Source organism: Pan troglodytes, chromosome 17 (assembly GCF_028858775.2).
Source record: "Pan troglodytes isolate AG18354 chromosome 17, NHGRI_mPanTro3-v2.0_pri, whole genome shotgun sequence".
Lineage (NCBI taxonomy): Eukaryota > Metazoa > Chordata > Mammalia > Primates > Hominidae > Pan > Pan troglodytes.
This window is the reverse complement of record NC_072415.2, coordinates 46,678,980-46,703,030: the sequence shown is the minus strand read 5'-3', so window position 1 is coordinate 46,703,030 and position 24,051 is coordinate 46,678,980. Positions and strand designations below refer to the sequence as shown.

The 24,051-nt window shown below is 36.6% G+C and overlaps 1 protein-coding gene across 19 annotated transcripts in view; it reads right to left on the bottom strand.

Moving 5' to 3' along the window:
* KIAA1328 overlaps nucleotides 1-24,051 on the bottom strand; it is a 398,983-nt gene that overhangs the window by 329,567 nt on the left and 45,365 nt on the right. For all 19 annotated transcript variants that reach the window (XR_010152061.1, XM_009433905.5, XM_001139184.8 and 16 more), the window contains one exon: nucleotides 12,385-12,500. Coding sequence is in view for 17 of the 19 variants with exons in the window: in XM_009433905.5 (XP_009432180.2) it covers nucleotides 12,385-12,500 (116 nt within the window). In the remaining 2 variants the exon portion in view is untranslated. The remainder of the gene's footprint in view (nucleotides 1-12,384; nucleotides 12,501-24,051) is intronic.

Sequence of the window (24,051 nt, the reverse complement as noted above, 5' to 3'; positions counted from 1 at the left end):
TTTCATAGAACTTCATAATTCTAAAACAGTTACATATTTTGGATCATTTGATAAACCTGTGTGATAAATAGTTCAGTTTCCAAAATACTATTGGCTTCTTATTTCATTGAGATAAGTCATATTTGAGACATCAATTTGTAATTAACTAAAGATTTACCAATAGGGCTTTCCATATAATTTTTTTAAATTTAATAAGTGGGGGAAAAAGCTGCCTTAGCAATACATCAAATTACTTCTCTGCCATGCCAAGCTACTATATAACGTTATACAAAGAATATACTTCTAAATGTTGTGACATCTCTAAATGATTAAGCTCACTATCATATTAAAGCCTCCTCTCACCCCATTTTCCTCTATACTGCTGAACTAGTCCTTGTGCTTTTAGCCTGTCTCACTGATGCCTTGGGAATATTATAGTAAGACAGAGGTGGCTACTTGGAAACTTTTCTCTGAACTCACTAATAACTATTCTCTTGTGTCACCATATCATAGGCTGTCCTTATTGTCAACTTTTCTCCCATGCAAATTTCTCACTAGGGCAATTACTATATCTAACCTCCATTTCTGTTGGTTTTATCTCTCTCTCTCATCTTCTTTTCTCCTTTGCCTCTTGACACTTTTCCTGTGTTTATCAGTTTTTGTGTGAAACAAAGTCTCATAGATACAACCAAAAAAATAAACACACACATTATAACAACTATTTGAAAAACTGACCGGTTTAACTGAAACCCAGCATTATCTTTAGATGCCTGGATTTTCCAGGCCACATTTATTTACAAATTCAAAAACTGCTTGGGGATGTTCTGATGGAAGAATTCTTTCTCCATTTGGCTCTGCTCTTCATAAGCCTGAGGGTTCAAGAAAATAAGATGCTCAATAGCCTGGGATTCTCTATTAAGAAAAGATAATAAAACTGGGGGAAGATGATAATCCTTACCATCTTCCATAGGAAGATACAATTCAGATATTCTGTTGACTTCTAATTATTTCATGAGCATAATTATATTCACTACTTCTGAAAAATTAGTTTTGAAATGCAAAATCTTGAGTACAATTTTTTTTAATGTTACTGCATAAGTCTCTAACTTAAGTGAGAGTATTACCATCTAAATCATTTATTCATAAGTTAAGGCCATCCTAAGGTTAAGAATACTAAGACAAATTTGCTACTGATTAATAATAAAGTCACTCACTATATTCTTCAAATGTAAAGCAATTACAAGCTGTGGTATGGCAAACAGATGTAGCTGAAAAGAGTACATCAGATAGCCCTTTAAGGAAAATCAGTAATGTAAAAGGCTAAACAATAATCCTAAATAATACCCTGAATGATAATTATGAGATTGATTTATTTAAAGTCTATTTCTTCATACAAGAACTGTTGAAACTTTCCAAAGTAATTTTAAATGATGCTATACAGGTTTAGTACCATTTATCCAGAACAGAACCATCACTGAAAAAAAGATAATTAAACAAAGATGCAGCAAATAATTGTTTTTTGAATTTCAGTTTGCTGAGCTTATTTACATGTGGGTATCAAAAACAAATGAAATCCTTAGCCACTAGAGCCAGGTGAGAAGCCCCAATCCACATTTATCTGAACTGCAGTGTCACTCACTATAAAGCAACATAGAAGTTGCTCTCTGAGGATGTTAAGGTTCCACGTCTGGAGCCTTCAGTAAATCGAAGACATCAAAACCAAAGCAAAATCAAGCTTGGAAAGTTAAGCTATTTTTTTAATTATAAAATGAGTACATCATATATATTAAAAGGGTCTCAGCTAGTAAGGCAACAAGATTGCCAAAAATCAAATCTCATCAAAAAATAATACAAAATGATATTTAAAAATTATTGTTCAAAAATGTATTAACACCCAACCAAGAAAATAAAGCTAAAATGATCAGAGAACGATATCTGAAAATACACTAATATTAGAAACACTACCCTCCACAAATACACTGAAAAGCCTTCTAAGCTGATAATTAGAATAAAAATTACCAAAGAACTAAGTACATATTAAGTACTGCCTTAGTCTGCTCAGACTGCCATAACAAAATACCACAGACTGGGAGGCTTAAACAACAGATATTTATTTTCTCACAGTTCTGGAGGCTGGAAGTCCAAAATAAGGTCTGATCAGGTTTGGTTTCTGGTGAGGGCTCTCTTGGCTTTCAGGCTTCTACCTTCTTGCTGTGGCCTCACACAGGACAACGTGGGGGTGTGGTGTGTGACAGAGAGATCTCTCTGCTCTTCTTCTAGGACAACAGTCATTGGATTAGGGCTCTACTATTATGACCTCATTTAACCTTAATTGCCTCCTAAAAACCCTATCTTCAGCTACATTCTCACTGGGGGTTAGAGCTTCAACATATGAATTTTGAAGGGACACAATTCAGTCCATCACAAATACTTAAGTAACAAATAAATACATAAGCAAACGAACCTTGCTAAGCCCAGAATAGCAGGCAAAGGGGCTGAAAAGCACCATCTCTTCTCACACTACTCCAAAAAATACATGTTTAGCAGTTAGATAAACTTATTAGAATTTTTAAAAAATATTTGTCTCATTCTTACAGAAGAAAAACTGAAAATCAGAAAAGGTGCTAGAAGATATGAAGCAGATCTTTAAAATCTCTTCCAGCCTTAAAACAAATCCCAAAACATCCCTTCACATAGACGCCCTTTGGCACAACAGTATCTCCTTTTCCTCGTGGCCTTCACTTTCTCACCCCTACTCTAGCCTAAAGCCTTTGCAAAGCAGCTTATTCTTCTAAAATGTCATTGAAATGCTCCTGCATTCAATGACTTACCAAAGTCACAAAAGTATAAAGTAGCTGATCCAAGATCTCTTATAAGTTTTCTTACTAAAAATCCAGGACTGTTTCAAGTACACAACAGTGCCCAAAGAACCATAAGAAGATACGCAAGTTAGGGCAGCTGGTACAGGTATGAATGCTAGGAGCCAAATACTATTTTTAAAAATGTACTGGGGAAGATGACTTTAAAAATTTTTGAAGAAGGAAATTAGTAAAACAAGCAATGACAAAGAAACAGAAATTAGATGTAATAAGCAGGAAAACCCAATGAGTCTTTCTTAGCTGGTATGTGGGGGCCATAAAAATGAAGGTCACACATGTTACTTGACACTAGTAATGGAGGGCTTGAATGTCAAAATCAAGAATATGCATTTGGTCCTTTAGGCCATGAGAAGCTGTGGAATGGTATGAAAAAGCCAAGTGATGTAATAAAAACAGAACTTAAAGCCAGACACAGTGGCTCACGTCTGTAATCCCAGTACTTTAGGACGCCTAGGTGAGAGGATCGCTTGAGCCCAGAAGTTCGAGACCAGCCTGAGCAACATAGGGAGACCCCGTCTCTACAAAAATACAAAAATTAGCCAGGTGTGGTGATGCATGCCTCTGGTCCTAGCTACTTGAGAGGGCTGAGGTGGGAGGACTGCTTGGGCCTGGGAGTTAAAGGCTGCAGTGAGCCATGACTGCACCACTGCACTCCAACTAGATGACCTGGTAAGACCCTGTCTCAAAAAAAAAAGAAAAGTAGTCCTTAAGAAAAATTAATCTGGCAACAGTAATGGAATGAACTCTTTCAAACGACAGTTGGAAACAATGGAGGCAGGCACACAAGGAATGAAGTCAGGTAGCAGTGAAAATAGCAAGGAATAAGGTTTCAAGGGAAAATGAGTAAGACCTGGTGACTGAATGGAGATGTCAAAATACAAGAAAATTGCTTAAACATTCTACATATCTGGATTTTCTGGTAACTTAAGGTATATGCTTTTGAATACCAAAAAATTTTTTAACCATCTTTGGATAAAAAGCACCATAAAATATATTACACATTTTTATAAAATTGTGCTTTAAAAAGTAAGGCTTATTGATATTTGTATCGTTCACTGCTACAGAGAAAATTTGGTATAGTGAAAAAAGCAGAACACTTGGTGTCAAGAAATTTCAGTCTCAGCTCTGCAATGGGCTGTTTCATTACCTTTCCAGACCTGTAAAATGATAGAAGAGTATCTGCCTCACCTAAGTTAACCAGGCTATTATGAAGATTAAAAATGCGTAAGTGAAAGTGCTCTGTAAATAGAAAAGCAATATAAAAATGCAAGATGTCTTAGTAATAAAAGCACTAATACTTCTAATAGGATAAAAACAATTTAACACTGTCTTGCCTCTGAATACCATGTTGTATTTAATATATGACGTCCTTGAGATATATCTGAGTGGGCAGAGTTCTAGGCTGCTGCGTATTTTTAGTTCTTATGTGTTTTTTAATAGTTTTTCTATCAACTCCTCTGTCAACTTCTATAGTCTCATAGCAGCTCCATTCTCTACTTCTAATTTTCTGATTTAATCTGCAATGAGCTTTAAAACTAGACACCAAATAATAAGTTTATTATTATCCATATGACAGCTTTAGAAACTCTCATATAAGAAAAGTTCTATTGGGTGTGGCGGCTCATGTCTGTAATCTTAGCACTTTGGGAGGCCAAGACGGGAGGATCACTTGAGCCCAGAGGTTTGAACCCAGCCTAGGCAACATAATGAGACCCTTGTCTCACATACACACACACACACACACACACACACACACACACACAAATAGTCAGGTGGGGTGGAGCACACCTGTGGTTCCAGTGACTACGGTGGCTGAGATGGGAGGACTACTTAAGCCCAGGAGATCCAGGCTGCAGTGAGTCCTGATTATGCCACTCCAGCCTAGGCAACACAGCAAGATTCTATCTCAAATAAATAAATAAATAAGAAAGAAAGAGAGAGAGAAAAAGAGAGAGAAAGTAAGTTCATACATACGGGACTGGAGTGGGTGAGGAGTGCCTCATTTTATTCTTATTTCCTGGATGAATTCCAAAAAAGTAAAGTGTAAATATAACTCATTATTAAAGAGTAACTTAACCCCTAGAGACTCTTATTGGGATGAATTTTAGTATATGGTTACATTTATATAATTTCAAAAAATAATTTTGACTTTTATTTTAGATTCAGGGGTACATGTGCAGGTTTGTTACATGGGTATATTCATGATGCTGAAGTTTGGGGTATGGTCACCTAGGTAAGTAATAGTCACCCAATAGTGAGCATATAATTTCTTTACTTTCTAAAAACTTTTGTCACAATTTCTCCCTGTGGTTAGCATTAATAACTAAATATTTTTAAGAGAACAAAAATAATCTTTAAGAATAGTTTAGACAACAATAAAATAAGTAACAATCAGTTCTTTCTTTAAGTATGCCTATCTCTCTGTAATACAAATGGAAAGAATCATTCAAACTGTTAGACTGATATAAAATGTCATTCCAGGACAATTTATAATAACAATGCTCCAAAATCTGCTATATTTGTACAGCAACATAGAGTAAATAAAATGGCCTCAAGAAATACAACTTCTGTAGTATTCGTGATGATTATCAGATCAGTAAAACAGCATTTTCTAGGGCTTGTTAAATGGAACGAAGTGGCCCTATCCAAGTACATAATATATTCTTTCACTAAATAATTCAATTTGTAAACAAAAAAAACAAAAACCCAATACTTATTCAAAACAAAAAGGCCAAGATTCATCAAAGTTGATAAGGTGTTTATATTAGTACACCACACTGCCAAACACCAAAATACCCTTTCTTCTTCCATATCCCTTCTCTTCTATTTACAGTCTTCTTCATTTTAAGAACTTTAGGTTTTTTACTTTCCCAAAACTATTTCAAAGACTAGAACATCTGCCTTCTCTTCTAAAGGGCCAGAAAGATACATTAAAAAGGAGAGACCTTTTCTCTTGAAACTTACATTCTTTTTTTGTGAAAATTTTTTCTACCTCTCCTGACATACCACTCCACTGAGATCTATGATACAGCTTCCTGCAGTATGGTTCCTATCCTTGTTAAAAGTCTAACAGATGATGGTGACAAATCATGGTAGTGTGGCTCCTATGCAGGGATGAGATATATAGTTAAATACAAAGCTTTGGATAGCTCCAGCGTATTACTGTTATTTGCAACGAATGATTTCTTTCACATAATCATATAAAAATCTTGTGAATTTTCTCTTACCTATTTTCAGCACAGACATTATGGGATCTTTGGCTCATTCTTAATACAGTCCTCAGAAAGATTAAGGCTAGTTCCTTTAATGTAAACTAATATTTACTAATGTAATATTACTAATGTAAATGAATATTTGATCCAGCAATCCCACTACTGGGTATCCACCCAAAGGAAAACAAGCCATTATATGAAAAGGACACATGCACATGGATGTTTATAGCAGCACAGTTCGCAATAGCAAAAATATGGGCCCAAGCTAAGTTGCCACCAACCAATGAGTGGATAAAGAAAATATGGTATACACACAATGGAATACTACTAAGCCAGAAAACAGAATGGAATAATGACCTTTGCTGCCACTTGGATGGAGCTGGAGGCCATTATTCTTAATGAAGTAACTCTGGAATGGAAAACCAAACATCGTTATGTTCTCATTCATAAGTGAGAGCTAAGTTATGAGGCTGCAAAGGCATAAGAATGATATAACGGACTTTGGGGACCCAGCAGAGGGGGGAAGAGTGAAAGCGGGTGAGGGATAAAAGACTACATACTGGGTACAATGTACACTGCTCCAGTGACAGGTGTACCAAAATCTCAGAAATCAGTTATTAAAATAACTTGTCCATGTAACCAAAAGCCACTTGTACCTCAAAAACTAGTGAAATAAAATAATTAAAACAATTTTTAAAATTATATGTATTTCTTGAATATAGAGTGGTATTTAAATATATGTACATAATTCATATTTTCACTTTTTGGACTTCTGATTCACTTAGGGTTTATTCTGGTGTGTGGTATGAGGCATGGGCTCCAATTGTATCTCTTTCCAAATGACTCTCCAGTTGTCACAATACTATTTATTACAAAGTCCATCCTGTTGTCACAGTTGTGAAATGCTATCTCAATTATATTCTTAATTTTCGTATGTAATTGGATTTACCTTTAAACTTTCTATTCTGCTTTAGTAGGCTGGTTGTTTATTCATCTACCATGTTTTGATAGAGACCTAATCACTTCCCTCTTGGCTCTTCTTTATGAGGCTGATTAGTTAATTTTGCATATTTCTCTACATGAATTTCATAGCCAACTTGTCTAGCTCCAAAAAAATCTCATTCATATATATCTTTTTGGAGAATTACATTACACATATATGAACTAGGAGAATATCTGATATCATTTTTTGTTGAGTCATCCACATGAACAAGGGCTGTCTTTCCATTCGTTCAACTCTGCTTTTGTCTCTCAGGAGTCTTTGAAATGTTCCTCATAAAGGTTTTGTACATTACTGTTAGGTTTACTTTATTTTTGAGATGGAGCCTCACTTTGTCACCTATGCTGGAATGCAGTGGCACAATCTCGGCTCTCTGCAACCTCTGCCTCCCAGGTTCAAGCGATTCTCATGCCTCAGCCTCCCGAGTAGTTGGGACCACAGGCACACACCACCTTGCCCGGCTAATTTTTGTATTTTTAGTAGAGACGGGGTTTCACCATGTTGGCCAGGCTGGTCTCGAACTCCTAACCTCAGGTGATCCGCCTGCCTTGGCCTCCCAAAGTGCTGGGATTATAAGCGTGAGCCATGACGCGCAGACATATTTTTTTTGTTGACATTTTAAACTTCTTTTTCTGCCATTTTATCTTCTGACTGGTTATTACTTTTACATAGATAATATCATTGATTTGGATATGCCAAGTTAAGTTTCATACCATATGCAAATAAAGGTGATTTTGCTTTTTTTAAAAAAAAAAAAGAAGAAGAAAGAAAAAAAAGCTAGTTCCTTTAAAATTCTTTCTTTGAAGAGCAAAGTTTCTAAAATGACCACCCATGTAATGGGCTCAAGGATGTGAGCTACAAGCACCTTTCTAAACCCCTTCAATTTACTAAGCCCTAGTCAGAGAGATAATAGACCAGAATGTGGAAAACAAACAAACAAACAAAAAAACCACAACTCTGTCAGTTTGATTTCTGGGAGAGGAAACTAAAACTTGGTTTCCTCCCAATGAGCACTCAACAGGTGCAAGTGGTACAGAGAGGTTTTTCCTTCCAGAGAGATCAGAAGATAAAGCAGAGGAAAGATCAATTTCATTCTTCTACTGGGCTACTAAGCAGCCCAACCCTTGCATAATCTAATGAAAATCAACAAAATCCCAGTGAAGAAAGGCACAGAAATGAGAAACCTGGGTTAGTCATCTCATCCCTCATCCATATTAATAATAGTAAAAATGAGAATTGCAATTTTTTATTCAGTGGCTACTTAGACTAGGTCCTTTACACATATAATGTAAAGAATCTATCAAATTTCAATAGGCCTGCAAAGAAGGCATTTTAGTTATCTACATATTATAAACAAAAGACTCAGAGAAGTTCAGTAACTTTCCCAAGGGATCAGATAGCTAGTCAGTGCTAAAACGGGATTATGACTCTAAATCCCACTGTGCTTTGCTGTCACTTCCCTTTGCTATGCCAGTTAAAACAGTGAAGTCAGCAAACATTAGACTTTAGTACTTTTCTAATATAAGCTTTTTACCACCACTCACCATTGATCTGAGTCATATGTTCTAGAAATACAATTAGCTTAAATATTAATCAAATTTTATAATGGCTACATCCTCTGTGTCTTACACTATTACATGCCAACATGTTTCAGAATTATTGTTATTGTACATATTTCTCTTTAAGTTTCAGATTTATCTTTCTTTTCATACCCATCCAGCCAAGCAAAAACCTACTAAGTTCATCAGACTGCTTGGCTTTGTAAATGGCACATTCATTTACATGGTTAAGTTCTCCAGAAATAAACTTTCTTTGCTTAAAGACTGAATGTTACTAAGACTTTTTATGTTTTAATAATAAATTCACAATTTTCTACAAGAAGAAACCCTTCAACAGGCTGATCCTGATGCAAACACATAAAATATCTTTTCCTTTTTACTAAGGCACTAGTCTGTGTTTGTACAGCTGATCAATAAATCAAGTTACTCAAATTTTTAAAACAAAAACCCCATAAATGTTGGTATAATACATCTTTAAAATGCCAAAAATCAGAATTAATGGATATAGTTTCTCACACAGAAACAGATTTTAAAATGATCTGAAATTATCTGATTTCATGTATATGTAAGAGTCTGAATCATTCATGTATGATAGGTAAATGTATCTGTAGTTAAAATTATATTATTTTAAATTATAACCTTGTTTTATGTTTCTAAGTTTTATAGAGCTTTATGTACTGTAAAATCATCTATATTAACCTTTGACAGGTTTATTCTGGTAAAGGAGATTTGCACCTGAGCAATCTACTTGGAATAAAAACCATAAATGTCATTTAAAAAAATCATGTCCTTTCTTCCATGATAATAAAGTTTTATAAATACTACCTATATTTTGGTGATTAAAAAAAACTTAAACCAGTTTTACCAACTAAAATATTTTAATTTTTGACAATGATATAACATTTGCTCCAATCCTTATTCACAATAATAAAGAAATGCTTAGGCCAAATTCCTTTTTATTATATGTAATATAAGTCTGACTATGCCACATGACTAAAAGTCTTTGACTTTACTCACATATCTTTTCCTTTCCTTTCTTAGCTTATAAGATAAATCATGAACCAGCAAACCTTTACTGAAGAGTCAAATAATAAATATTTTAGGTTAGGAAAGGCATAGGGTATTTGCTGCAATTACTCTGCAGTTGGTGCACAAAAGCAGCCATGGACAATACATAAAGGAATGGGTATGGCTGGAATTAGCTGGCACACTACTGTATGTGGCCCACAGTAGTAGTGTGCTCCCCCCTGAGTTAAATCATGAGGAAAACATGAAAAATAGTGTCACTGCAATCACCTAGGTATCATAATATTTAGCCTGACAAAAGAAACCATTCACAGCCATGCTAAGTATAGACTGGTTTAGCACTGAATAGAATTAATCTTGACCCAGAGAGTGCTAAATATAACAGTCTACTTGAGTTAGATTCTACTTTTCCAGATAACCACAAAATTTTCTTAAGTATTTTACCAAACAAGGGCCCACTCTAATTGTGCCCAGGTTTTCTAAACTGTCTACTACCAATCTCTCTCACCTTTCCCCAACTCATCCCAATTCCACTGTATGCTATAGATTTTTTTGTCCCAGGAAGGTTAAAGCATCACCACCTCCTCTCCATACAAAGAGTGAATTGTATTTCCCTTACCTCTGCTACCGGAGTTGGGGGCTGAATTCATTTCCAGTCTTCTTCTCCAGTGCTGCCTTCTACTACATAACTTGGACAAGCTAAATGCTCACTTTCTTAGCCTCCTTTGCAGCCTACCATGGCCACATCATAAAATTCAGGACTTTTATAAATATCATATAAAAGACCACTGGGTGGGGAGTAGGGAGTGCTCTCATAAAGTTTTTATGTTTTTAAAAAGAGGGAGACGGAGTCATAATTACCAGGACCTCTTCCCCTTTTCTGCCTGCCTTAATGGAAATGTAATGCCTAGAATTGGAGCAACCATTAAAAAAACCTGAGAGAATTGTAAAGCTGCCAGCACTGAAAACGTTAAACCACTGAATCTCCATAATCTCCAGAGTACTTGTTATGTGAGAAATAAAGGAGCCTGTAAATTGAATTTTTGTTGCAAATGAAAGCATTCCTAACCTACCATTTCTAAAAAATGCTAGGACCTGGAGTACTACTCCTCAAGTAGAAGAGTAAATAAAACTGGCTGAGCACTTTGTTATGAATTCTGACTAAACAGCATTCCTTTAAATCTAGAGAAAAAAGTAGCAGGAAGAAAAACACAGAAGACTATCTTGAGGGTCAACAACCAAGGGCAATGAAGTCAAAGTGGGCCAAAAAAAAAAAAAAAAAAAAAGAGAAAGTTGGAGATGATTATCCAAATGCTAGAGATGTAGAAAAAATTAATAATTGAAAAAGCACTCATCTAGACTTGTGAGGCCAACAAGCCTTATTCATGTTATACTCAGCAAATCAATTCTGAGAATTCTGATTGTATTAATTTCCTATCATGAACTCCCACTGCTTGGAAAATAAAAGTTCAGGACTCTGTTTTTATAGCTACAGTCTTGTATTTTTCAAGCTAATTATTATAATTTATCTTTATGCTTCCATTTCTCTGGTATTCACAAAGGCATAGTTACTGTCAATACAACACCATTTTCGACATTTGCAGAATCTTTGAAACAATTATTAACAATCAAGTTAATGATGATACTGCCAATAAAAACAATGGTGGTTTCACACATTCACACACTAGTTTAGCTGGCAGATCCATCACTCCAACTTTAGGGACTTCTCTTCTACATCCATATTGCTGCATACAATACCCAAAGATAAGTAATTCTACCTATTCAAAAGAAACTTCAGAAATAGCTTATTTTAACACACCCCTAAAATATGTTTTTACTTTATCTTCTTACAAATAATGCTATAGACACACACACACACACATACACACACACACACACACACACACACACACACACCCCTCTAGGTCTAAATCCAATAGTTTTCTGCTCCATAAGAAGGATTTGGCAGCATTATGCTGCCGTGTAAACACTTAACAATTACAACATCTATACAGTAAAAACAATTTTTTTTTAATGTTTATGATTTCAGAGCAGAATTCCTAGGACTGTCAAAGCTTTAACTAGAAAGAATACCAAATACAAGGAGGTTCCAGCTCAATTACAGCAGTGCAACAGAATTTAATAAAGTTCCAACACTACACTTCAATGCCCAAATTTCTTCTTGTCCTTTTTAGTTGACAAGTATGTGCTTAGCAGCCTAACGGCAGCAGCAGAACAGCTGGATGGCCTTATCAGGCACAAAGGAAGCTATAGCACATATTGTTAAGTGTCGTTCTGATTGCCTAGAAATGGCAGCACATGCAGATTTACTCCCTGTTACAAATTAGAACAATTATTTCTCTGGAGTTTACATTGTCTTCATGAAATAGTCAAACTTCTGGCCAGGCACGGTGGCTCACACCTGTAATCCTAGCACTTTGGGAGGCCGAGGCAGGCAGAGTTCAAGACCAGCCTGGCCAACAAGGTGAAACCCCGTCTCTACTAAAAATACGAAAATTAGCTGGGCCTGGTGGTGGGTGCCTGTAATCCCAGCTACTCGGGAGGCTGAGGTAGGAGAATCGCTTGAACCCGGGAGGTGGAGGTTGCGGTGAACAGAAATTGCACCATTGCACTGCAGCCTAGGCGACAAGAGCGAGATTTCGTCTCAAAAAAAATAAGAAATAGTCAAACTTCTTGAACGTTAAAAAAGAAAATTTTCAAAAGGATATCTTCCCTTTCTTTGATGATCAGTTCATTCTGTTCTTCCAACTGCCTGATCTTCTTCTCAAATGACTCCTGCTCAGCTTTCAGTCTTTCCTCTGTCACTTCCTTTTCCTCACTTACTCTGAAAGAAATAAAAAAAAAAAAACCTTTAACATCTATCAGAATAAAATTAAATATGTGCCTACAGCTGCAGTTTACAAAACCAGACTTCTTCCAAAGGTATGCCGAATTCTTCAGGAACACTCTGTTCTGTTTTGTGGTTGCTTTTTAAAAAACTTAATCTCTCATAAGGCAATCTTTTTCACCTCTGTAATAAAAGATCCATGCAATTTTTACATTAAAAATGTTTTCAATCATCAGAGATATCTTAAATATGTAAAGTCCTACAAAGGATGCAGGTGCCAAATTATAATCCAGGACAGAAATATATTCCGATTTTTAAAACATGGGTTTCATTTTTTTGCTACCAAAACAGGTACAATCAATTGATTTTGATTTACATTTTGTATAAGTTTATTTAAATCCTATTAATAAAATAAACAAAATATGTACTTTAAATATTTTACTAAATATACATAGGCAATTTTACTTTTTCCTGGTACCAATACCCAGCATTCTTTAGTAGCATATAAATAGTATGATTAAATAAAAAGATGACAGTAACATAAAGGAAGGTTTGCAGTACATGTATTCTTAGTCCAAAAAAAAAATTATAAAGTTAAAAACATGGACCAAGAAAATGTTTAACTCTGAAAAGGATTCCAACTTAATCATACCAAAAAGGGATGACTTCTGACATGAGCACAGAGAGAAAAAACAAAAATTTAAAAACAAACAAACATGAACAACACCAACACTTTATTTACAATTCACTGAAGTATATATTGGGACAATCCTATTTTCATTCTACTCTGTGTGCAGAGACATTAACCCCAAATTTCTCTGTTACTGGTACTTATTTCTCCAAAGCTCATAGAATGCACTTATCCTATAAGATAACAGGAATAGGTGTAAGTGAAACCCACAGGGAATCTAAACCTTTTCTTTGAGCTACTAAATTTACTTCTGCTCAGAACGCTACTCAACTAGAGCAATTTCTGCATAACATGAATCCCATAGGTTTTCCTCTTGCCTGCCCTCTGGTAGAGATATTGAAATCAACAGGATAACTGAAAATTAGAATCATGAATGTTCAAGAGTTGATTGTATCTTATCTTTGAAATAATTTGTGTCAAAGCATATAGCACATAGTAGTGCTCAATAAATAGGGTGATTTCTTCTCGCTTATCATAGCATTCAAGTCATTTTCCCTGGCCTATATATTATTTATGTTTAGCATACCACTAGGCCCATGAATGGGACCCAGGCCCTTCTTTCAAAGAGGGTAATCTCAAAGACTGATATATTTACAAAGAATTCAGACAACTAAACAAATACATACACATGAAGAGAATTTATACTCTGTTATCAGGTTATCCTGCTTCCTTTGTTCCTATCTCTTTACAATGCCTTCCCTTTTCCTGTTATTACTCTCAAGCCCACTTGCAATAACATCTTTCAAAGTAACTTTGACAAACTCTGCTTATCTCTCTGGGCATTATTAATCTTACTAAGAAAGAAAAAAGGATAGACTAGACAATTTTAAAAATTATTTCCCACTGAAGTTCCAGAATTTCTTTCACTATATCATAAATATTTGACACTGTATATATATATATATATATATATATATATATATATATATATATATACTTTATAAATATAGAAAGCATTTGTAAAGAAGAAGAAAGTTACCAAACATTTGGTCACGGAACAAGACATACCATACTATGATTTAGGCAAAAGCTATACCAATAGGATGACAGAGTAATAAGTAGATTACAGAAATATTAAAAAGTATAAAGACCTGAAATTTGGCATGAGACTACAGAAATGCAAAACAAAGTGATGAATCTGTAGGATGATGCATAAAACAAAGAAATGACTGATGTTGTATATAGGTTGAGTAGCCCTTATCTAAACTGCTTGGGACCAAAAGTGTTTCAGATTTCAAACAGTTTCCAATTTGGGAATATCGACATTACCCTATGGGTATGATGCAGGACTTTTCTTTACATTTTAAACAGTATCTTTACAGAGCATGGAATAAGCAAACAGTGAGTAATGCAAGGAGGTCTTGTTCCCATGTGGGACACTGTGAGGGGCCTGCTGTTGGCATGCCCAGCCTGCTCAGATGCCTTTGTAGGATTGCTGGCATAGGAGAATTTGGGCATGCTCAAAAATGCTCTATCACAGCTACAGGTGTTTTGGGAGGGTCTTTTTTCCCTTGTGGAGGTACACTAAATAAACTGTGTGCTGTATGCCTGTGTTTTGACTGTGACCTGTATGCCTGTGTTTTGACTGTGACCTGTCACATATGGTGTGGTGTGAAATTTTCCACTTTTAGCATCACGCCAGTGCTCAAAACATTTTAAATTTTGAAGCATTTCAGATTTCGAATGTTTGTATTAGGGATACCCAGTCCATATTGTGAGGAAAGAATAAACACTGTCAAGGTAAGAAAATATGTAACAAAATCCCTCCCAGTTTAGACTGGTAAAATCTTGAAGACACGACGAAAGAAGAAAATCTATAAGTAGATATGGAAACATTTATTTTCATTTATTTATTAAAAGGTATTTAGTGAATACCTACTAAAGGAAAAAGTAATCACAATAATTTTATTCAGTATAGAGTTTCCAAAAGGGATCTAAAAATTGGCTTTCTGTAGTTTCACTCCAATTCATAAAAGCCATATGTAGATATGAAGAATGTCCCAAAGATTTTTTTCTTCAACAAACAATGCTCCATGGTCATAGAAAACAGTAACAGAAAAGCAGATCACAGGTTTAACTTAACATTAATGTAAATGCACAGATTATCTCTAGAGCCCAACCAGGTCAGATATTCCATAATGTCAGAGTCTGTGATGAGCTTTTCCCAAAATGTATTCTATCCAGATAAAATCATTCTTTTCTAAATTTAGTTTCTGGGGTATGTTTGAAATATTTGTTGCTACATTATTAAGCAGGGCTTTTTCTTTTTAATCTTTTCTGTTATGCTGCTATGATTTAACTATCCTTTAGCAATTATTAAGCCCTGGAAGGCTACAAAATTAACAAACTGTATTAAGAACAAAGAGCAACATTTTTTCGATAGGCCTATCTAAAGATATGCATGGCTTCTTTGTGGTCCATTAGCATACTTAATATGAGCAAGTATATTAATATAGATTTTAAATGCAGAAGACCTGCCAATAAAGCAACCTCAAGATTTGATATTCATTATGAAATCTGTCTTCTTACGTTCAACAGTATTTCCAATGAAGTATATGTAACAAGAAAATATTGGGTATCATGGTCTATATTTTTCATCTAAGTATTCTCAGACCACAAAGTAAAATAAAAAGACCTAATTCTGTATCTCATTTTAAAGTACAATAGTTAGTCCTCACTTCTCCATAGTTTCACTTTCTATGGTTTCTGTTACCTGATGTCAACAGTGGTCCAAAAACATTAAATGGCAAGTAGCAGAAATACATAATTCTTAAGTTTTAAACTGTTAATAAAAAAGACAGATAATAACAAATGTTGACAAAGCTGCAGAAAAACGAAAACCCTTGTACAGCGCTTAGTAGGAATGTAAAATGGCACAATCACTTCAAGTCTGGCAGTTCTTCAAAAAGTTAAACACAGAGTTACCATACAACCCAGCAATTCTACTCATAGATACTCAAGAGAAATGAAAACATATGTCCACATAAAAACTTGTACATGTATGTTCACAGCAGTATTATCCACAATAAAAGTACAACAACCTGACATCTATCAATGGATGAATAGATAACCAAAATGTGTCTATACAATGGAAAGTTATTCAGCAATAAAGAGAAATTAGGTAGTAATACATGATACCTACCATATGAATAAACCTTGAAATCACTATGCTGAGTTTTAAAAACTGGTTTTAAAAGATCACATATATGATTCCATTTTTATGAGATATCTAGAACAGGCAAATCCATTGAGAAAGAAATTAGAGCAGTGGTTGTCTGGGGCTAGGAAGGATTGGTGGGAAGTGGGCAGTGAGTTCTAATGCATATAGGGCTTCATTTTGGTGTGATGAAAACATACTAAAACTGATTGTGGTGATGGGTACACAACTGTGAATACGCTGTTTAAAAAATGGAATTATGTATTTTATTCCTACTAAGGAATGACCTTCTTCTTTCTTTTTAAGTAAAGTTTAAGTAGTTAAAAACTCCAAGTGAAATAAGACTTTTTAGATGAAAAGTGAAATGCATAAATTTCTATACAATGAATAGGGTAGATTCGATATTAAAAATGGAAATAACAAAAATGAATGTAAATGCAGAAAAAAGATTAGATATAAAGAAAACTTATAAAAGTACACACTGTTTTAAAAACTCGAAGAATAAAACTCATTTTTCAAGAAACAAAGGATAAGAGATAGTATGATACATAGCACTTACAGCTGATCAGATATTTGATTATTTACATGCTTAAACTGGCAACCAAAAAAAAAAACAAGTTAACTTTCTAATACTTACTGGTTATCACTTTTAGTTCATAGATACTCATTTTATAATGCAGCCATACCTTGATACCAAAATTTGACAAGGGTATTATGAAAAACAAAAACTATAATCCAATCTATCTGATAAGTATAGCTGAAAAAAATTCTAAAAAACAATTCACAAGATGAATCCAGATATATAAAAAGATAATATGTCTAACGTGGGTTTACTCCAGGAAGGCAAGATTTGATTAACAGTTGAAAATTAATTTATGTATTTCACTGTTAACAGAATAAAGGACAAATCTCATACCCTCATCTATAATAGCAGAAAAGGCATTTGTCAAAATTCAATCTATTTACAATAAAAACTCAACAACCTAGGAACAGGAGAAACTACCTCAATCTAATAAAAAGAATCTTTTTAAAAAAAAAATTCCTACAGTTAACATATGTCTGAGGGTAAAAAAAAAATTTTGTCCCTCCCTACCTTTGCACTTCAGGAATAAGGCAAAAATGTCAGCTATTACTATATCCCCTCTGTTCATTATTGACTGGATGTCATAGCCAGTGCAATAACACAAGAAAATAAAATGCCTACAGACCAAGAAAAAGTAAAATTTTTATGTGCTGGTGACATGATTGTATACAGAAAATATTAAGAAATCTCCAGGCAAGATGGCCGAATAGAAACAGCTCTGGTCTGCAGCTCCAGTGAGACCAACGCAGAAGGTGGGGGATTTCTGCATTTCCAACTGAGGTACCTGATTCATCTCACTGGGACTGGTTAGAGAGTAGGTACAGCCCACGGAAGGTAAGGATGGTGCATTACCTTACCCCGGAAGTGCAAGGCGTTGGGGAACTCCCTCCACTAGCAAAGGGAAGCCCTGAGGGACTGTGCCATGAGGGATGGTGCTGTCTGGCCCAGATACTATGCTTATCCAACGGTCTTCACAACCCACAGATCAGGAGATTCCCTCGGGTGCCTACACCACCAGGGCCCTGGGTATAAAGCACAAAACTGGGTGGCCATCTGAGCAGACACCAAGCTAGCTACAGGAGTTTTTTCATACCCCAGTGGTGCCTGGAACACCAGCAAGACAGAACCATTCACTCCCCTGGAAAGGGGGCTGAAGCCTGGGAGCTGAGTCACGTTGCTCAGCAGATCCCACACATACAGAGCCCAACAAGCTAAGATCCACCGGCTTGAAATTCTCGCTGCCAGCACAGCACTCTGAAGTCAACCTGGGACTCTCCAGCTTGGTGAGGGAAGGGGCATCCACCATTACTGAGGCTTGAGTAGGCAATTTTCTCCTCAGAGTGTAAACAAAGCCAGTGGGAAGTTTGAACTGGGTGCGGAACCCACCACAACGCAGCAAAGCCACTGTAGCCAGACTGCCTCTCTAGATTCTTCCTCTCTGGGCAGGGCATCTCTGAAAGAAAGGCAGCAGCCCGTCAGGGACTTATAGATAAAACTCCCATCTCCCTGGGTCAGAACACCTGGGGGAAGGGGTGGCTGTGGGCGCAACTTCAGCAGACTTAAAGATTCCTGCCTGCTGGCTCTGAAGAGAGGAGCAGATCTCCCAGCACAGTGCTCAAGCTCTGCTAAGGGACAGACACAGACTGCCTCTTCAAGTGAGTCTCTGACCCCCATGCCTCCTGACTGAGAGACACCTCCCAGCAGAGGTTGACAGACAACTCATATAGGAGAGCTCCGACTGGCATCTGGCAGGTGCCCCTCTGTGAGGAAGCTTTCAGAGGAAGGAGCAGGTAGCAATCTTTGCTGTTCTGCAGCCCCTGCTGGTGATACCCAGACAAATAGGGTCTAGAGTGGACCTCAAGCAAACTCCAGCAGACCTGCAGAAGAGGGGCCTGACTATTAGAAGGAAAACTAACAAACAGAAAGCAATAACATCAACATCAACAAAAAGGACACCCATGAAAAAAAAAACCCATCCAAAGGTTACTAACATCAAAGACCAAAGGTAGATAAATCCATGAAGATGAGGAAAAACCAACACAAAAAGGCTGAAAATTCCAAAAACCAGAATGCCTCTTCTCCTCCAAAGGATCACAACTCCTCACCGGCAAGGCAACAAAACCGGACAAAGAATGAGTCTGACGAATTGACAGAAGTAGGCTTCAGAAGGTGGGTAATAACAAACTCCTCTGAGCTAAAGGAGCATGTTCTAACCCAATGCAAGGAAGCTAAGAACCTTGATAAAAGGTTACAGGAACTGCTAACTAGAATAACCAGCTCAGAGAAGAACATAAATGACCTGATGGAGCTGAAAAACACAGCATGAGAACTTCGTGAAGCATACACAAGTATCAATAGCCGAGTTGATCAACCAAAAGAAAGGCTATCAGAAATTGAAGATCAACTTAATGAAATAAAGCATGAAGACAAGATTAGAGAAAAAAAGAATGAAAAGAAACGAACAAAGCCTCCAAGAAATATGGGACTATGTGAAAAAACCAAACCTACATTTGATTGGTGTACCTGAAAGTGACGGGGGGAATGGAACCAAGTTGGAAAACATACTTTAGGATATTACCCAGGAGAACTTCCCCAACCTAGCAAGACAGGCCAACATTCAAATTCAGGAAAATCACAGAACACCACAAAGATATTCCTCGAGAAGAGCAACCCCAAGACACATAATCACCAGATTCATCAAGGTTGAAATGAAGGAAAAAATGTTAAGGGCAGCCAGAGAGAAAGGTCGGGTTACCCACAAAGAGAAGCCCATCAGACTAACAACGGATCTTTCTGCAGAAACCCTACAAGCCAGAGGAGGCCAATATTCAACACTCTTAAAAGAATTTTCAACCCAGAATTTCATATCCAGCCAAACTAAGCTTCATAAGCAAAGGAGAAATAAAATCCTATACAGACAAGCAAACCCTGAGAGATTTTGTCACCACCAGGCCTGCCTTACAAGAGCCCCTGAAGGAAGCACTAAATATGGAAGGGAAAAACCAGTATCAGCCACTGCAAAACTCTTTGGTATGCAAAAACATACCAAAATGTGAAGACCATCAACACTATGAAGAAACTACATCAACGAATAGGCAAAATAACCACCTAACATCATAATGATAGGAACAAATTCACACATAACAATATTAACCTTAAAGGCAAGTGGGCTAAATGCCCCAATTAAAAGACACAGACTGGGCCGGGTGCAGTGGCTCACGCCCGTAATCCCAGCACTTTGGGAGGCCGAGGTGGGCGGATCGCAAGGTCAGGAGATCGAGACCATCCTGGCTAACATGGTGAAACCCCGTCTCTAATAAAAATACAAAAAAATTAGCCAGCCATTGTGGCGGGTGCCTGTAGTCCCAGCTACTCGGGAGGCTGAGGCAGGAGAATGGCCTGAACCCGGGAGGCACAGCTTGCAGTGAGCCGAGATCGCGCCACTGCACTCCAGCCTGGGCGACAGAGCAAGACTCCATCTCAAAAAAAAAAAAAAAAAAAAAGACACAGACTGGCAAATTGGATAAAGAGTCAAGACCCATCGGTGTGCTGTATTCAGGACACCGATCTCATGTGCAAAGACACATAGGCTCAAAATAAAGGGATGAAGGAATATTTACCAAGCAAGTGGAAAGCAAAAAAAAAAAAAAACCAACAAAAAAAAACCACCAGGGGTTGCAATCCTATTCTCTGATAAAACAGAGTTTAAACCAACAAAGATCAAAAAAGACAAAGAACGGCATTACATAATGGTAAAGGGATCAATGCAACAAGAGCTGACTATCCTAAATATATATGCACCCAATACAGGAGCACCTACATTCATAAAGCAAGTTCTTAGAGACCTTCAAAGAGACTTAGACTCCCACACAATAATAATGGGAGACTTTAACACCCCACTGTCAAAATCAGATCAACGAGAGAGAAAACTAACAAGGATATTCAGGACTTGAACTCAGCTCTGGACCAAGCAGACCTAATAGACATCTACAGAACTCTCCACCCCAAATCAACAGAATATACATTCTTCTCAGCACCACACAGCATTTATTCTAAAATTGACCACATAATTGGAAGTAAAACACTCCCTAGCAAATGCAAAAGATTGGAAATCATAATAAACAGTCTCACAGACCACAGTGCAATCAAATTAGAACTCAGGATTAAGAAACTCACTCAAAACCGCACACCTACTTGGAAACTAAACAACCTGCTTCTGAATGACTACTGGGTAAATAACAAAATGAAGGCAGAAATAAATAAGTTATTTGAAACCAACGAGAATAATGACACAACGTACCAGAATCTCTGGGACACAGCTAAAGCGGTGCTTAGAAGGAAATTTATAGAACAAAATGCCTACATGAGAAAGTGGGAAAGATCTAAAATTGACATCTTAACATCACAATTAAAAGAACTAGAGAAGCAAGAGCAAACAAATTCAAAAGCTAGCTGAAGACAAGAAATAACTAAGATCAGAGCAGAACGAAGGAGATAAGAGACATGAAAAACCCTTCCAAAAAATCAATGAATCCAGGAGCTGGTTTTTTGAAAAGATTAACAAAATAGATAGACTGCTAGCCAGACTAATAAAGAAGAAAAGAGAGAAGAATGAAATATACACAGTAAAATATGATAAAGGGGATATCACCACTGATCCCATAGAAATACAAATTACCATCAGAGAATACTATAAACACCTCTACACAAATACACTAGAAAATCTAGAAGAAATGGATAAATTCCTAGACACATACACCTTCCCAAGACTAAATTAGAAAGAAGTCGAATCCCTGAACAGACCAATAGCAAGTCCTGAAATTGAGGCAGTAATTAATAGCCTACCAACCAAAAAAATAGTCTGGTCCCAGGACCAGACTGATTGACAGCCAAATTCTATCAGAGGTACAAAGAGGAGCTGGTACCATTCCTTTGGAAACTATTCCAAACAATAGAAAAAGAGGGACTCCTGCCTAACTCATTTTATGAGGCCAGCATCATCCTGATACCAAAACCTGGCAGAGACACAACAAAAAAAGAAAATTTCAGGCCAATATCCCTGATGAACATCGATGGGAAAATCCTCAGTAAAATACTGGCAAACTGAATCCACTAGCACATTAAAAAGCTTATCCACCAAGATCAAGTCAGCTTCATCCCTGGGATGCAAGGCTGGTTCAACATACACAAATCAATAAATGTAATCCATCACACAAATAGAAACAATGACAAATACCACATGATTACCTCAATAGATGCAGAAAAGGCCTTCGATAAAATTCAACACCCTTTCATGCTAAAAACACTCAATACACTAGGTATTGATGGAATGTATCTCAAAATAATAAGAGCTATTTATGACAAACCCATAGCCAATATCATACTGATTGGGGAAAAGCTGGAAGCATTCCCTTTGAAAACCTGCACAAGACAAGGATGCCCTCTCTCACCACTCCTATTCAACATAGTATTGGAAGTTCTGGCCAGGGCAATCAGGCAAGAGAAAGAAATAAATGGTATTCGAAGAGAAGAAGAGGAAGTCAAATTGTCTCTGTTTGCAGATGACAGGATTGCATATTTATTAAACCCCCATTGTCTCAGCCCAAAAACTCCTTAAGCTGATAAGCATCTTGAGCAAAGTCTCAGGATACAAAACCAATGTGCAAAAATCACAAGCATTCCTACACACCAATAATAGACAAACAGAGAGACAAATCATGAGTGAACTCCCATTCACCATTGCTACAAAGAGAATAAAATACCTAGGAATACAACTTACAAGGGTTGTAAAGGACCTCTTCAAGGAGAACTACACACCACTGCTCAAGGAAATAAGAAAGGACACAAACAAATGGAAAAACATTCCATGCTCAAAGATAGAATCAATATTGTGAAAATGGCCATACTGCCCAAAGTAACTTATAGATTCATTGCTATTCCCATCAAGCTACCATTGACTTTCTTCACAGAATTAGAAAAAACTACTTTAAATTTCATATGAAACCAAAAAAGAGCCTATATAGCCAAGACAATCCTATGCAAAAAGAACAAAGCTGAAGGCATCATGCTACCTGACTTCAAACTATACCACAAGGCTACAGTAACCAAAACAGCATGGTACTGCTACCAAAACAGATATATAGACCAGTGAAAGAGAACACAGGCCTCAGAAATAATACCACACATTTACAGCCATCTGAGAAACCTGACAGAAACAAGCAATGGGGAAAGGATTTCCTATTAAATAAATGGTGTTGGGAAAACTGGCTAGTCATATGCAGAAAACTGAAACTGGACCCCTTCCTTATACCCTACACAAAAATTAAGATGGATTAAAGACTTAAACGTAAGACCTAAAACCACAAAAACCCTAGAAGAAAACCTAGGCAATACCATTCAGGACATACGCACGGGCAAAGCCTTCATGACTAAAACACCAAAAGCAATGGCAAACAAAAGCCAAAATTTACAAATGGGTTCTAATTAAACTAAAGAGCTTCTGCACCACAAAAGAAACTATCATCAGAGTGAACAGGCAACCTACAGAATGGGAGAAAATTTTTGCAATCTATCCATCTGACAAAGGGCTAATATCCAGAATCTATAAGGAACTTAAATTTACAAGAAAAAAACAAACAACCCCATCAAAAAGTGGGCAAAAGATATGAACAGACACTTCTCAAAAGAAGACATTTATGTGGCCAGCAAACATATGATAAAAAGCTCATCACCACTGGTCATTAAAGAAATGCAAATCAAAACCACAATGAGATACCATCTCACACCAGTTAGAATGGCGATCACAAAAAAGTCAGGAAACAGATGCTGGAGAGGATGTGGAGAAAAAGGAACACTTTTACACCATTGGTGGGAGTGTAAATTAGTTCAACCATTGTGGAAGACAGCGTGGCGATTCCTCAAGGATCTAGAACCAGAAATACTATCTGACCCAGCAATCCCATTACTGGGTATATACCCAAAGGATAATAAATTGTTCTACTATAAAGACACATGCACACATATGCTTATTACAGCACTATTCACAATAGCAACTACTTGGAACCAACCCAAATGCCCATCAATGATAGACTGGATAAAGAAAATATGGCACATATAC